The 15,933-nt window shown below is 35.7% G+C and overlaps 1 protein-coding gene across 6 annotated transcripts in view; it reads right to left on the bottom strand.

Annotated features, from left to right (window-relative positions):
- Positions 1–2,054: 2,054 nt before the first annotated feature.
- WTAP (WT1 associated protein) overlaps positions 2,055–15,933 on the bottom strand; it is a 27,067-nt gene continuing 13,188 nt past the window's right edge. For 5 of the 6 annotated variants that reach the window (XM_017666018.3, XM_037023760.2, XM_017666017.3 and 2 more), the window contains exons 4-8: positions 14,465–14,523; positions 13,289–13,416; positions 9,342–9,520; positions 4,500–4,654; positions 2,055–3,317 (exon numbers count right to left, since the gene is read on the bottom strand). In XM_017666018.3, the coding sequence (XP_017521507.2) occupies positions 2,734–3,317; positions 4,500–4,654; positions 9,342–9,520; positions 13,289–13,416; positions 14,465–14,523 (1,105 nt within the window). In that variant the 3' untranslated portion in view covers positions 2,055–2,733. Of the gene's footprint in view, positions 3,318–4,499; positions 4,655–8,271; positions 9,123–9,341; positions 9,521–13,288; positions 13,417–14,464; positions 14,524–15,933 lie in introns of those variants that run through there. The other variant, XM_073219857.1, reaches the window with a different exon arrangement.

Below are 15,933 nucleotides of genomic sequence, written 5' to 3'. Positions count from 1 at the left end.
TTAAGGAGACTGTCCTTAACTAAGCATTCCTACCTTAGCCATATTAAAATCTTCAGGATGTCTATCTCCCTTCACTGCATTGCCATTCTGTTTCTAACGCCTACGTATTTAGCACAGCAACCATTCTGACTGCTTGCTGAGATGTTATCCTCAGCAGCCCAGGTGCAGGTCTGTCTGTTCCCAAGGATGATGATGGGAGGCAGAGACAGTGCCAAGAGTGGGTTCTTGGAATCAGAGGTGGTTCAGCTGACAGCTTTGGGGTGGGTACTGTCCAGGAAGTCTTAACAGGAGCATGCTGGAGGCAGCTCCAAAGCTTACTAACCCCTTGGTACTTAATTCTTTGAAGCCCACTTCCTTTTCTGTAAGTAGAAAAAAAAAATTAACCCTCTCTGGCAGTATTTATCTTGATTTTGCCAAAGCCTGAGTTTCTCCAGTTCCAGGAGTCATTTAAAGAATGCTACAGCCCCCCAACCTGTCCTGCTTAAGAGGCAATACACTCTTAACAGAGGAAGTAAACATAGGCAGCTTTTTCCCTTTACATCAAAGCCATTACAATCTGTTTAATCAAAGTTTTAACTACCAGTTCTTTCAGTAGAAACTATCCCCCCTCTCCAAATTCTTATCTGGAGTGTCTGATCAAGGATGGTCTGTCATCAGGACTGGAACTTAATTTATAGATAATAATAGCAATGGCTAACATTTACTGAGCACTCATCATGTGCTTGGTACTGTCATAGGCATTTTCCATGGGGTACTCATCTAATGCTCTCTGCAGAGAAAAACTGAGCCATGGGGAGGTAAGATGGTTTTCCCAAGCCATGAAGCAGTTAAGAGGTAAAGCCAGGTTCAAACCCATCAGCTCGAGGTCACTCTCTTAACCAGGATTATGATTCACCACCTCTTTTCAGTCATACAGGTAAAGTATCAAATTCCAGAAGTGAAGAATACTGACTCCACAATCTGAAGTTCTCTCTGCCCAAGTTATTCAGCAATTAAGGTATGTGAAAATCAGTAACCACACATAATATGTCTGTATTAAGTTTAGCCATTGATCACCAGTTGAAAATTTTAATTTCCTACTGTACACCAATTATATAACACCAAAAGGAAAAGCTTCATTCTTCTTTAAATTGGGCAAGTCAAAAGGACACACATTAACAAAAACTAAAACCAAAAAACTTGACAAATCAAGGCATTACTTAGTATTTTAGCACACACAAAAATGATTATCATAAGCACATTTAAAACTGTATAGGATTTTTTACTTACTGGAAGACTGCACAAAAGGTTAATCAGAAGATAGAAAGTGCATTATTTTAAATATACCACTTAAGACCAGATGTACTTGTATGCCAGTTAAACAAACAAAAAACCCAGCATTATTCTCAAATAAGTGGTGCCTGTTTCTAGTGTAACTCCACTTGTGAGGTTCCTTGACTTACAAGTTGTATCTAAAACCAAATATTTTGCATTCAGCAAAAATCACATTTCATGTCAGCCACGTACATGAAGTTAGAGATGTTAAAGCCATTCAATACCACAGAACTTGATACTTAATGTTTAAGAAAGAAGACAAAGCAAACCAAGTCTTACATCTTAAAACCATTTTCTCCCTCAAAATTCCCCACACAGCTTTTACTATGTAGTATCAGATGTTATTTGTATAAATCAGTAGTGGCAGCCAGTGTTTCATTCATCACTGACTACAGATGCCCTAATTACCTGAAATCATTTCACAATGTCTGCTTTTCAATCAAAACCTAACAAATACTTTAGATGACTATTTTCTTCTTTATAAAACTTCTCTGTATTTTCATTATTATATAACAATTACTTTTACAAGCCAGAAAAAACACTTATCATCCTAAACTCCAAGTTCATCATATTATAAAACAAGCCATCAATTATTAAAAAATTAAGTTGCACAATCAAAACTTAGCATGGACTCCAGCTTCACCTTTGTGGTATGTTGAAGGATATTGAGCAGAAATTCCTCAATTCAATGAGACTAAATGCAAATAAACACACATAAAAACAAAAAACGACTAATAAAAGGAGTTACAATAAAAATCTTTATTTAGGTTTGGTCAGTACAGATAAGATATACTGGAGTCACAGAGCAATATGCATTAACAGGATACAACAGTTCATAAAAACTGAGTAACTATGCACACAAATTTCTTAAACATTCAGTCACCTAAAGAGAAAATGCACAGATGTATGGTGGAAAAAACTGTATCTAACACTGAAACTACTACAGGACTCCGTCAGCAAGTCCAACTTTTAGTGATAAAACTACCGCACTGGGCAAACTTGGCAGTCATAAACCCACATCTACACTAACAAGTCTGAATGGTGCGTAAGTATAGCAACAGCATGAGTCAGAATGCCCTCACACAGCACAGCTTCTAGGATAGACACGGATTTATACAGACATCATTGTGTTATATTTAAGGAAAGATTTCCATTTACAACTTCACATTAACTCATATAAAAATAACTTGACCCTACACAAAATGTCCTTTTATCAACATTCAAAGTAATTAACTGTTATAATTTCCAAAGTAGCAGAGGTATTAAAGCAAAGAAAAAAAAAATAGGAAAGGGGAGGAAAAAAAAAAAAAAACCACACCCACAAAAAAGGCAAATTGTGACAAAAGTATGTGTTGATTTTCTGGACAGTTTCCCCTCCCAAATTAAATGACACTGTATAAAAATTTGCTGGAAAAACTATTACAAAACTGAACCCTGTACATTTACACTTGAGTCCAAGCCATTCTGAATGTGGCGGGAACCCGCAGTTCGGTTACCTTTCCCACTCACTGTCTTCTCCTCTTGAGGGTCATGATTGGAGTCTGTGTCATTTGACTGGTGTGTGAGAGAGTTCTCACTGCCTGTGGGAGAGTCTACACTTTCATACCCCGCACTGAGTTGGTTTATGTAACTACCACCTCCTCTGCCAGTTCTCTCCTCTGAGCTGTTGGAGGCCTTATTACCACTCCCTGGAGAAGGAGGGAAGTCATCTTCGGCTGGGTCCCCCTCCCTGTGAAATCCAGACCCAGACGTCCTCTGCCGGGAGGAACTGCCATTACTTGGTCCGTTGACCAGACGACTGCAGTCTTTACCTGTGGCCTCTGCCTGTGCTGCCGGCTCCGAAGATGCAGTCCTGCTGGCACTCGGGGCTGGGGCCTGAGACTGCTGCTGTTGGTACTGGGCCAGCTGCTGGCGCGTCTCCTTCAGCTGCTGCTGAAGGACTAGAATGGTACTCTGCATACCCTCTACTTCTTCGTCAAGTTGAATGATGAAGTCATTCAGCTCTGTGCAAAGGAGAGTCAAACCTACTTTATTATCTCTTAAAATACACTTTCAAAATATAAAAATATATCATAGTGCCTGCCACAAAGCCAGGCAGTCATAAATGTTTAAGTGAACAAATACAAATTCACAAAACAGTATTTTAAAATGCTGCTTGGAATAGCCATGCACGAATGAGCATGTTTTGTTTACTGTGGTGGGGGGGGAGATACATGCTAAAACTAGACGTATTAAAACAACTAAGTTCAAATTGATTAATACCATTCAACCATATACAACTGATTACAGCCTGTGAAACCTGCCCCATGACGTCTACCTGTGGGCTCACATGGTCGGACCCCTTCTCCTCCTACCCCTCGCCAGGGTCTGTCTCCACCGGGCAACAGGCTTAGCTCCCAGGGAACTGTGCACAACTCTAACGCTCCAAGAGGCCTACGCTGTCACTACAGACTAGTTCACATTCCAGAACAAAAACTGGAGGAAATGACTCTTGAAACTGATAAAATATACATCTATTAAATCCTAAAAAAGCTTTGGGGGCTATAAGTCTTTCACTACTTTACAAAATTTCCTACTATATGTTTGCAAATAGTAAGAGCTAAGAATGATCACTTTGAACTGTTAATTTTTAAAGACACTACTTGACTACCAATCTGCTTTGCAATTAACGGTCAGAAATACTAATTCTCAATTTTCAGTTTGGATAATTTCCTTACTTTAGTCTTGCTGACAGAGGAGAAACAGCATAGATGCAGCTACACTTGCACCAACCCCTGTGGTGGCTGACGATTAAGCTTGGTTTGGCTCAGCAAACTTAGGTACTTCATCTTATTCACTAAAAAGGACCTTAACAGGTATAATCAATTATTCATTTTTAAACCACTGGAAATAGCTAAACACTTCCAAGATTTACATTTAAAAAATTGGTAACACAACAGCTTTTCTCTCTCACCAAATCCCATCCCTGAAAAACAAAAACTTATGAAATTGCATAATTAACAATTGGGAGAGTGGGGGTGGGGATCACTAAAATTAAATGGCTTTGCTTGCTGACTTAACTTTCATTCACGTTACAGAACCATTGGCAGAGATTTGCAAGTACAAAACCTAATCACTAATATTCATGCCTGGCAGTTTTTAAAAGCCAGTGCAAAGTTAACCAAACTTTTCAAAAAACCCCTTACCATCCTGACTGCTTTTAAGCTCCTCACTATATTTCTTCTGTAAAGCCAACTCTGCTTCAAGTTGTGCAATACGTCCCTGGGACAGCTGCCTTCCAAGCTCTTGATTCTCCTGGATAAGCATTCGACACTTCGCCATTAACTTTTTGCCTGTTTGGCTGCAAAGGAAAGAGCCATCCATCATAAAATGAAGACAAACTCTCTACTACCTTCTTTGCTTGCAATTATTACAGTGACAGATGTAACATACAGAACTATGTCACAGCAGATGCCTCCCTGTCATTACCATCTTCTTTTCTGGATCGCATCCGTCTTCTGCATTTAGGTTATTTTGTCAATACAGCAGCAAAAACAAACAAACCCTAAACAAAAAGTACCCAAATGGCCACTTTTTGTTTCTATTACATTAATAATTCTGAAACCTATTTTTATCCCAAATTATCATTTGAAATAGAAACAAGCCAGTTAACACACACCTTAGATGTAACAATATTAATAAAACACTAAGGTACTTGGCTTTATAGAACAGAAAAATTCATGAAAGGTAAATGAAACATCAATCACAAATGTACACTCCTTGGAAACAATATATGAACATCAGTACCTATAAATGAGAGTATATTTATTGTTAGAACAGTATTCAATAATTAGGATGCCTCTTAAAGGCAGTTCTCACAAGAATGTTTATTGCATTAAGTGAGGCATGTTCAGTAATTGTTTTTAAAGAGCTTTTAAAAAACAGCCTAAGGCTATTTGCTTATCAAATCTTCATTTAACTTCTTCATATAATATATATACTTTCGAGCTGTCTTAAACTGTGACACAATTTTAAAAAATTTTAATGTTGATAGGTGGTTGAGATTTTATTCATGTTATTGAAAGATTTCTTTAGGACACAAAAATCAGATTGGGGTTACTTACACAAATAATGTAAATATATAACTTATCTGCCAAACTAGGAATGCATACTTCCAATAAAGGAGTTACCAAGTGCTAGCGCAACATACTACAGAAACTACATGTATACAGCAGACGCAAAATGCAAAGGCCCTAACAGTCACAATAAAACCACTACCTTTCTTTAGCTTCAGCAGTAATAGAAATGATCACTTTTAAAGGGACCTGATTTAAGTATATAATTACCTTTGAGACTTGGACACGTAGTCTGATATTCTTGTGATTAGTTATATTCAGAATGAACCTTATTGGCTAAAAATATTTTTTGCTGACACTGCTTTCCTTCTTTTAGTGGGGCTTTCACTTGCCTCTTTTAAAATGGAAGCACTTTGTAAATGATCGTCATTCCTCGACTCAGTGTTGCAAGGTTCTTTAATTATGAACACCTGTTCTAATTTAATTCAAACAAAAGTTTGTAATTTCAGGTTCCTTACACAAATCTGTGGTACGGTAAAACTTCGGCTACTACCACTCAAAGCAGCTTCAGGTTAAACCCAGTCATTAACCTTTGGTAAGGGTTTTATTCTTTACATGGCAACTTTTATTGGCTGATGCTCTGTTCATCCCCGCTGTAGCTACAGAGATGCCCCATTTCCCATTAGCACCCTCAGACTTAAGTCTTCACTGAGCAAAAGGGCTTACTAATTAAATCAGGAAGAAAGGGACAGGCACCACTGTCAGACATACTCTTCTCACTTCACTGCTTATGCTCAGACATGTTTTCTTAAGTCTGTGGTATCAATGTTTCCTGACTAACCTGTAAATCTCCTAATGAACTTATTAATAAAAATCCAAAAAAATCCAGATGACTGCAAAATCAGTAATTTGTGACCTAACTTAATCTTATATAAGGTACCACAAACTCTAATGCAATAAAAAGCTTCATTTATAAAGTCATACCTTTTTATAAATGCTTGTTCTGAGACAATATGATCTCTTCTAAAATTAGTGATTAAAACAAGTCTTGTTCTTTAAACACCTTCATTTTCTGTCATTTTACTATGTGTTGTGTTTACCACATCAAAAAAAGGTTAAGAATGCAATTACAAAGAACTGTCTTTGGAATAATTTTTAATTACAAAAAAAAAATTCAAACCCATTCCCTAAAATCAAATGACCCACAAATAAAAACATAGATTATAGATCAAGAGAAGGATTTATAACAAAGAACAGACACTATGCATTGCTTTGTTATCAAAGGGGAGTCACGGGTATTTTGGAAAGGTGTACAAACTACCTAAATGATTAAATGCAAACTGAGAACTGTCAAAATACTGAAATATATCCCTACTACATACTCTAAAATATAATGTGCATGATCACACATGAAATATCTTACCTAAAGTGGTCAAGATAATTCAGGGAATTGTTCTCTCTCACAATTAAAACAGAATAGCAAAGTAAAAAATAAAAAACAAAGTAAACCCATAACCCTATTTGAGTTACTCCAGACAGAGTACTGATTGAGCACTATTTGTTTCAAAGTAATTATGTATTTATAGTACCTGGTATAATCTGGTTTACAACCTAATTTTTTTTTACAGAATAAAAATTCACTTATAGGTGATTAAAATTATGAATCATTAATACAATGGAAAAATTATGTAACCATTAAAAAAGAATTAAGTATACTAAAAAATGGGGAGGTGCCCAAGGGATAGTTAATAAAAAAAGGGGAGGGGGCCCAACTGCAGAACATCTTGTGTGCACGTTCACACTGGTTTAAAACCAATATATATATGTAACATGACTGTATATGCATATTATTATCTTCATGATACCTGAGAATTAACTGCTTCTGGAGAACAGAATGGGGAATGGCAAGGTCACATCCAGGAGTGACTCTCCACCTTTTTTCATGCTGTTTCAGTTTTATACATAAGCACATATTATTTTATTATTTTTTTAACAATAAGAAAATTCCATAGACCTCTAAGTGACTGTTGGCTAAGTGGCAAAGATGCTGGTTAAATGTGAGTACATGTTAATATTACACTTTATGAATTTTTTTCCTGACCTACTAAACACATGCCATTTCTTTGTGATCTTAAATGGCATAAGTATATACAAAAGCCTTAATGCAGGCACAATAAGCTAATTTCAAACATTTGGTTACTTACCCTCCAAACCCCACAAATAGAATTTTAGAAGCAAATTTCTTGCTGTAAAGTCACACAAATCACTTCTTCAACCCACCCTCTGCCCCACAATCAATTCCCTAAAGCACAAACATACAAGATACTTACAATTGATTTGAATGATTAAGAGAACTTAAGTCACCCTTGTTAAAACTGCACTTAAACGCTGGGACAATCTGGAACATTTATCTTCCACTCATCTTAGATTCCATTATCACCAAGTGAAAATTCGAATTGGTGACTTTTAGAATGATCTGACGAAAAAAATTCACCTCCAGGATTGGATGAAAGCATGAAGAAAATAATGCCTCATTTATCTAAATGAGCAAATGAATTTGCTAGAAATGATGACTATACCTTTTTTTTAAGTCACAAAATTTCTCCCTGAAGCCAGCCCACAGTTCCCATACATTATTTCCCCGATCTTCAGGCAGGCAACCTGTGAAGCTGTCCCACATTCATTTCTACTGCAATATCCTGGGACAAGGTGTCAAAAAGTAACAAGTGTCAGGTCTCCTTGTCTTTTATGATACCAGCTGGAAAAAAGTAGGTCTTTTAAAAATGAGACGGAGCCTTTTCCTTCACTTTGAAGAGCACAGCAACAGTTTTTCCAAAATCAATCTGCTCTCCATAACCCCCCAAAATTAAAATAATAAAAGTACAACAAAATCATCATAGTATTCCTTGAACTTAAAAAAAAAAAAACAACTATTGCAAGGCACATTTAATTTAATATCAAGAGTGCAATACAAAAGGCCCAAATACAATGAAGGAAACACATTCCCCCATTAACACCAACAATGCTCTTTCAACATGTGCCTGTTGAATGGAATGGGGAATTAATAAATTTCACTACTGAAAAAAACGCAGTAAGTCTCATCATAGCTAATATCCTTATACAATCTAGTTGTGAAATGAATGTTTATAATGCTTCAAACAGTTTCAACCTGAAGTTTGATACCACACCTTTATGTTTGTACAGTCCTCAATAAGATTCTCTACAGCATTAGCAACCATTCAAAGAACAAACCATTGATTAAAACCACATTGATTTAGGCTTCAATCAAGTAATATAGAGCCCCAAACTAAATGGTTGTAAATATATGAACTACTTGTACTGACATCTATTATTTGATCCTCTCATGACTATTGAGTTGGTTCTCAGCAAATAAAACCTTTGTAGGCAAAATTCACCTCGAGTTTTGACCCAGAAGTTCAACAATCATGAAATCCACAGTCTTATTGGCAAAACTGATATACAGTGTCTCTAAGTCACTATGCTCATGGTTAAGAGCGATGCATATTCCATTTTTACATTTTACTGGAATTTTACATGTTCAATTCATGATTTTAAATCTCTAGGTTTTCATTCCTCCAAACTGTCTGAAGACACAGTGTGCCACAGACTTAAGACTTCTGTTTCTCCCTCTATTTTCTTCAACAGAAACACTTCTCAAGTGTCTACATGTTCTAGAAGGGGAATTTTTCGGAGGTGGCCACTTCTTCGGAATAGTCCGACGCCATCAGGCCTCTGAAGCAAGGGGAAGGGGAAGAGAAAAAAGCTGAAACACAAGGTTCATCTGGTAAGTTTTACATTAACCATTACAAGCTGGATAGTATAAGAATGTGGCTTTTTTTGGCTCAAAAAGTCTGAGTCTTGGTGTGGAAACGAGTACTTGGCTGTCCCACCACAGCTTTCTCGTAGTGGGACTGTCAGGGAAGTCTTGACTGGGGAGTATGATTTGTTTACCTATCAGGCGTAAACTTCCAGGCACTCAGTTCATTTTGGGCTTGTTCCAGTTTGTCTTTAGTCTGTTCCAGTTCACCTTTCATTTTTAGGAAAAACAAGTTGATCGCTGGGTCTACCATTGTTGATCTCAGTTGGGCAACACTAGGCTGCTGGACTTGCTTGAGGTACTGGATTTGAGTCTGTGCAAAGCAAAAGAAACAATTACCACTTAATCAAAGGAAACATACATAAAAGGTAGGGTAAAATCCCTTTCATTCATTTACTTGATTATTAGGACCCTCCCCCTTTGATCTTAAATTCCTCTAGAAATAAAGTACAAATTATAAACAAAAGATTACCCATATAGAAATTCAGGCCATCTGATTACATTTCCATATTTGGAACATTTAAATAAAGAGGCTACTTCTTTACAACCAAAACAGTATGAAAATCTTCAATGTTATAGTTACTAAAACTGCTGGCACCCACTGGAAAAAAGCCAATTTAAAATATATTAAGAGTACAGTGGTTTACTCTTTGAAATTTGTGCCTATGGAAATTATTTCATGTACAAGTTGTCCATAAGATTACAATTTAAAACACATTATCTGCATTTCTAAACTTAAAAATATATAGTACTTATATTTACAAGCTGGCATCACAGCTTTCTAAATAGCACCTTAGGCCAAAATAAAGTACATACTCAGTTTCCTTTCTGAATACATCTGAATCACAGAATAATAAAGCTGGAAGGTGATTAACTCAGTCCAAACTGCTTATATTTGAGAGATTAAATAAGGTAACTGTCCAAGGATACAGGTTAATTCAGTGCCAGACCTGGGACTAGAATTCTAGTTCTCAAGTTGCCTGACTCCCAGCTGAGGGCTTTCCCACCATACCAGAACCCCTTTACTTACATATGAAACCTTCAATTTCAACTTCAGTTGTATTATCTACTAGCACACTAAAAATACATTTCTAAAATATGAAATACAGTTTATTAGCATTAAATGCAGCACTATCTTCATACCCAAGCTAGGTCTGGTTCAAAATCCTGCTCCACACTAAGGCTTAAACAGGATTAAAGCCAACACTTCATAAGCAGCTATTTTCTACCATAAAGTCAGCAAAAGATACATATATATGCTAAGTAGATTAGGAATATATTTAATTACCATTTCATTATATAAATAAAACTATTTAGCTTAGGGAGATTTTTAAAAGTAACTCATTTTAAACACAAAAGTACAACTGCTTATTCAATGTAAGACCAGCTGATAAGATGATTTAATAGGAATAAAGCATGTCATACAGCAGATACCACGTGCTGCTCTCATGAAAGGAAACACCGCCTCTCCAACAGTGACTACTTAGATTTACAAAGTGAACTGCCTTCATCTGCAACACATACATCATCTTGCCCTTTCCTTGTCTTTGGCTCTTGCTGCCATTTCTGCAAAACCCCACTCTGTATTCTAACTCAAAGAACAATGAGTTGTTGAGCTAGCCTCAGCAAGGAAAAGCTGCATAAAATGTGGTTGGAAAGACTAGGTTCTAACTGAAATAATCTTAAAATCTAGTTGAGAAAACAAAAGGGTGATGAGGTTATCACCAAAGGCTTTGATCAGGCATGGTAAGCTCAAAAATTGCCAGTGTACATAGGGTAGCTGGAGAATCACAGAGGTGAGTCAATACCACACACTGTGGAGGCATGTGCTAAGATGTACCTGAACTGGGATGCCAAGAGTAGGGCTCAAAAGAAAGAATTCAAGACACACTGGTGTTATGAAATACTACCATAAGCACCATCAGTTCACACTCGATTGACAAGGTGTTAACACTTTGTAGGTTAAGATTCATCTTTGCATGTGTTAAGCATCTAACACATGCCATGGAAAGAGGGAGACATAAAACTATTAATTGAGTTAATGGTAGAATCTGGAATCCTGAGTATCAGAAAAAAGAGGAAAGAATTATATGGTTTTGAGACTGGGTGCTTGAATAGCAGTGCCCACTCCATTATATATGAAAATCATAGGGGAAAAAAATTTTCTTGGAGGGGTGGTGAGATGGGTATTACATAGAAAAGAAATAAAAAATTATATTCAAATTATTGGTGAGATTTCGTAGAGTCCAGGTAAAAAAATGGTGAAAGGTGGAGATGATCAGTACCTGAAATACAGAAAATGAAGGCATCTGAGTACTGACAAATTTGTAATTCATTAGTGAACTCAGAGAAAAATATCAGTGGTAGTTAAGATGGAAACTGAACTGGTAAAAACAAAAGGAGAAAAAGTGTTCAGAAGGTCGAGAAAATGACAGAGGCTACTCTTCCTTTAACAAAGTAACAGATGAAGAGGTCATTTTGAAAAAGTGAAGGAAAAGAGATTGGAGACATTTGTGGACATGTGAACAATGTGCACAGAAAGTAGAAGGATGGTGACTGAGCCTTAAAAAACATTTTATGGGTGAGAAAGAAACAGTAACAGGACCATACCCTATATATTATTAGAGTTTACATACCACAATATTGCCTTATACATAAGATTTTAATAAGTATGTATCAAATGAATGCAAAGTACACACAGGAATTAAACTTCAAATTTTAAAGTTAGAAACAACAGGGATAGAGCTGCCTCTATTTTATAACTTATATACACAAAAACTAAATAAAAATAAATGGCCAACTGTCAAGACAGCATAAAACAATCTAAATTCAACAAAACCTAATCAAGTATGTCACTCAATTTTAGAACTATGGAGACATGACAAATACTTCACTGAAAGCTGTACCAATTGAAAAGGAGACATGGTTGAAGTTACTGGTACTAAGAAAAAAGTTTTATGTACAGTGGAGTAGAGAGCAGAAGAGAAACTAATCAAACAGCTTGCTTAGTAAAGAGATGCTCCTTATATCCCCACAAGTATCAAACTACTTAAAAATATCCAAATCAATATACTAATGCTCATAAATCATGGAGGTTTCAGAGAGTAACTTAAAACTTCTGACTTCTAGGCCATAAAATACATTTTAAATCCAATCGTAAGACACTATCACTATGAAAACCTTGCATTTAGCATATATACAGCTTAACAAAATGGGCATTTATAATTACTGTTAAGTATGTACAATTAGCTTAGTACCAGTTAATACATGTAATAATGCAGACTAAAACCCACTCCCTTAAGACTTAAATAACAAGTGTCAGTGAGGATGTAGAGTAAAGGGAACCCTCATGAACTGCTGGTAGGAATGTAAACTGGTACAGCCTCCATGGAACAGTATGGAGGTTCCTCAAAAAATTAAAGATATAAATACGATGTGATCTAATAATCCCATTTCCGGGAACTTAAGCAAAGAAAATAAAAACACTATTTAGAAAAGATATATGCACCCCTAGGTTCACTGCATCATTACTGACAATAGCCAAGACATAGAAGCACCTTATGTGTCTAGTGTAAATGAATGGATAAAGAAGAGATGGTATAAAATGGACTATTACTAAGCCATAAAAAGGAAATCTTGCCATTTGTGACAACATAGATGGATGTAGAGCTAAGTGAAATAAGTTAAAAACACACTGTATGATTTCACATATGTGTTATCTAAAAAACAAAACAAATGCACAAAAAATCATGAAAAGACTCACATATACAGTGAACTGGTAGCGAGCTGCCACAAGGGAGAGGGGGTGGGAAGATGAGCAATAGGTGAGGGGGATCAAGAGGTACAAACTTCCAGTTGTAACATTAAGTATGTCACAGGGATGAAAGGTACAGCATAGGGAATAGTCAGTAGAATTGTTAGTAATTTGGTATGGTGACAGATGGTAACTACACTTATCATGGAGCATTTTTTTGCATTAGTAATTTCAAATTACTATGTGGTACACCTGAAACTAATAAACTGTCAACCATATTTCAATTAAAAATTTTTTTTTAAAACCTAAAACATTTGAAATACTTACGGTACACTCCTGCATCTCTTGCTCCTTCGTTGCTAGTCGCATTACAAGGATGTTTTCCCTGCGTGCAGACTCCTGCTGCTGTTGCTTTAGTTTTTCTTCAGACTCCCTTAAGCCAGTCACATCATTAGCTGATTAAAAGAAAAAGAATTCCAAAACATTCATGTCATTTCAAAATCAAACAGAACCATCCAAAAGAAAGTTCTGATTATCTTTTGTCAAGGATAATAAAAACCAGGGTAAAAAAATTCATCTTATTTCCAGTTTCAATCCTGAATATTTCTATATTTTATAATAAAATTTGTTCCTGATTGAAGTGTTCTTTTAGGATGTAGCGGTATTACAGCCGTCCATAACCACCTAATATTACATGGAATTATTATAGTCTCACCTGTTCCCAAGAGAACACAGAAAACTTCATTATTTGCATTTGTTTGCAATATATGTAGTATTTACAAATCAGTGTTATCTTTAACCTATTCAACATAAATATGCCAACAGTGGATAGTTATTACTTAAAGCACTCAAAATGATCGTAACATCTATGCATTATAATATGGTTACAGAATAGCAGAAATTTCAAGAATTTAAGCCTTCAGACGTAGAAACCTATGCTGGTTTTTATATTCACAAATAGTTCGTCATCCTAACTCAGTGAAAAGTGACAAAGACTAAAATAGTTTGAAACTAATCTTTGTTGGTATTATTTTTAGCAGATTTGAGAAATCTGTAAATATATGGCTATATATATTAGAATTTAAGCTCTCACAAATGTATTACTGGTTGCTTCTGCCTAAGTTTCTTCTAGACAAGTAACTCATGCTTCACTTCAAATTCCCCTGTGGAAGGCGTTAGGGACAGATCAAAAGAAGTTTCAAGCACTTCTGAATTTCTCCATCTCTCTCTCAGAACTCTGTACGTAATTCTGTTAAAACAGTCCTGCTATTATATGAAATAGTATGCCATTTTCCCCCAATGACTAGCAATTCCTCAAGAAAAGAGACCATGTCTCATTCATCTTTCTACTTCCTAGTACCCAGTACAGTGCCTGGATGTGGTTCTTTACAATGCTTGCATAAAAATCACATTCGCTTAGTAAAGCCAGTTATCTAGAATCTACACCAACAATGTAAAAGGAGATATTCATATGGTCTTTTGGAAGCTAAAATTCAAACTTACAGTTCAGATCTGTGTACTTGCCCTCCAAAGCTTGGACATAGGCTTCATATTGTTTCCATCTAGTATAAAAATAAATCCATGTATTAGTTGTTATACTGAAATTGGTTTATTTAAATACACTAAAAAATCACACCATAAACTTCCAAATTTAAGTGATACTGAGAATTCCACTGCATGATTTTTAAGTTCTCTGCCATTTTGAGATAATCATACATTGAGTTTAACCAATAAAAAAAGCAGTCCCTTCATTATTCCTTCTTTCCTTATAGGAACTAGGTAAAAGGAAATACAGAGAAAAGTGTTGTCTGCAGAGACTATACCAAGCGTGCTCCTCTGAGTCAGATCATGTACCTTACAGAACTTCTTATCATTGATGCTTAGCATGCTGCCTGGATTATAGAAACTGAGTAAAAAACTACTTTCAGGTAAGCTGTCTACCTCAAACAAAAGGCATATAAGAAATGTGCCTAGTTACAAGGGAGCACAGGTTCTTTATCTTGGCTATTCTATGAAAACACCATGTGACTCTCTCAAAGTAGTTTTTATTTTGCATGGGAAAAAAAGGGGGTAAGAGAATATAGTATTTTCAAGACTCCTTTTAAACCATACCTAATTCGCAGAAATAATTCGCATAAATGCTGTATGTTATCACAGGATGAAGAAACCTTTCTTCCTTGTATTTCTCTACCTTCAAAATACAGATTATATTATCTGCTCTTTGTAATTATTGCAGATAAGTAACAAAACTTTTCCCCAGTCCTGTTTAATCAACTACTATTGAAGAGTAACTTGCCCCAGATGACTGCTGTCTTGCTTACTAAAGAGCTGTTTTCAAGATGCTCTTCAGTTACAGCTGTCAAAACTTAATTTAGAGAATCTGTTTATAAAACCTTAAAAACTTCGGCAGGTTTGCTATGAAATTTATTAATATTGCAACATACTGAACAAAAAATATTTCATAGTATCAAGTCAATCGACCTACATAAAATGTACTGCGCTCAGCCAAGGGTAAGCTTATTTTTCATGGCCCCTAAGTAAGATCTACAACACAAACAGGAGGAGTTCATTCAACGTTTGGGGATAAAGATCTTCTGTAGAGGCTACATGAATACTATTTACTTTACAGGAACAGAAAGTATAAAAAGTTCAACCAAGACATCCTTTAACAAGATGACAGAAAACAGACTAAATAAGTAGCAGTTGATTTAAAACCACTGAGAAATAATGGAAAAAAAAAAACTCAACTTACAAATCATAAATGAGATTTCCCTAAAGAAGTTAAACTGACCTCAAGAAAATAAATTACTTATGACATAAAAACCTTAAAGGTAACTTAATATAAAAAATTGCTGATTTTTAAATTAAGATAATAGTACTGATCCCCTTCAGTTAAATCAAGAAAAATATTGCACATACCAGCTAGAAGAATTATTAGTAAGAAAGGCAAAAAGGCAAGGCGTGCCCCTTAT

This window comes from Manis javanica, chromosome 13 (genome assembly GCF_040802235.1).
Source record: "Manis javanica isolate MJ-LG chromosome 13, MJ_LKY, whole genome shotgun sequence".
NCBI classification, from domain to species: Eukaryota; Metazoa; Chordata; class Mammalia; order Pholidota; family Manidae; genus Manis; species Manis javanica.
Note: the sequence above shows the minus strand (reverse complement) of the source record. Positions and strands in the feature narration are given on the sequence as shown.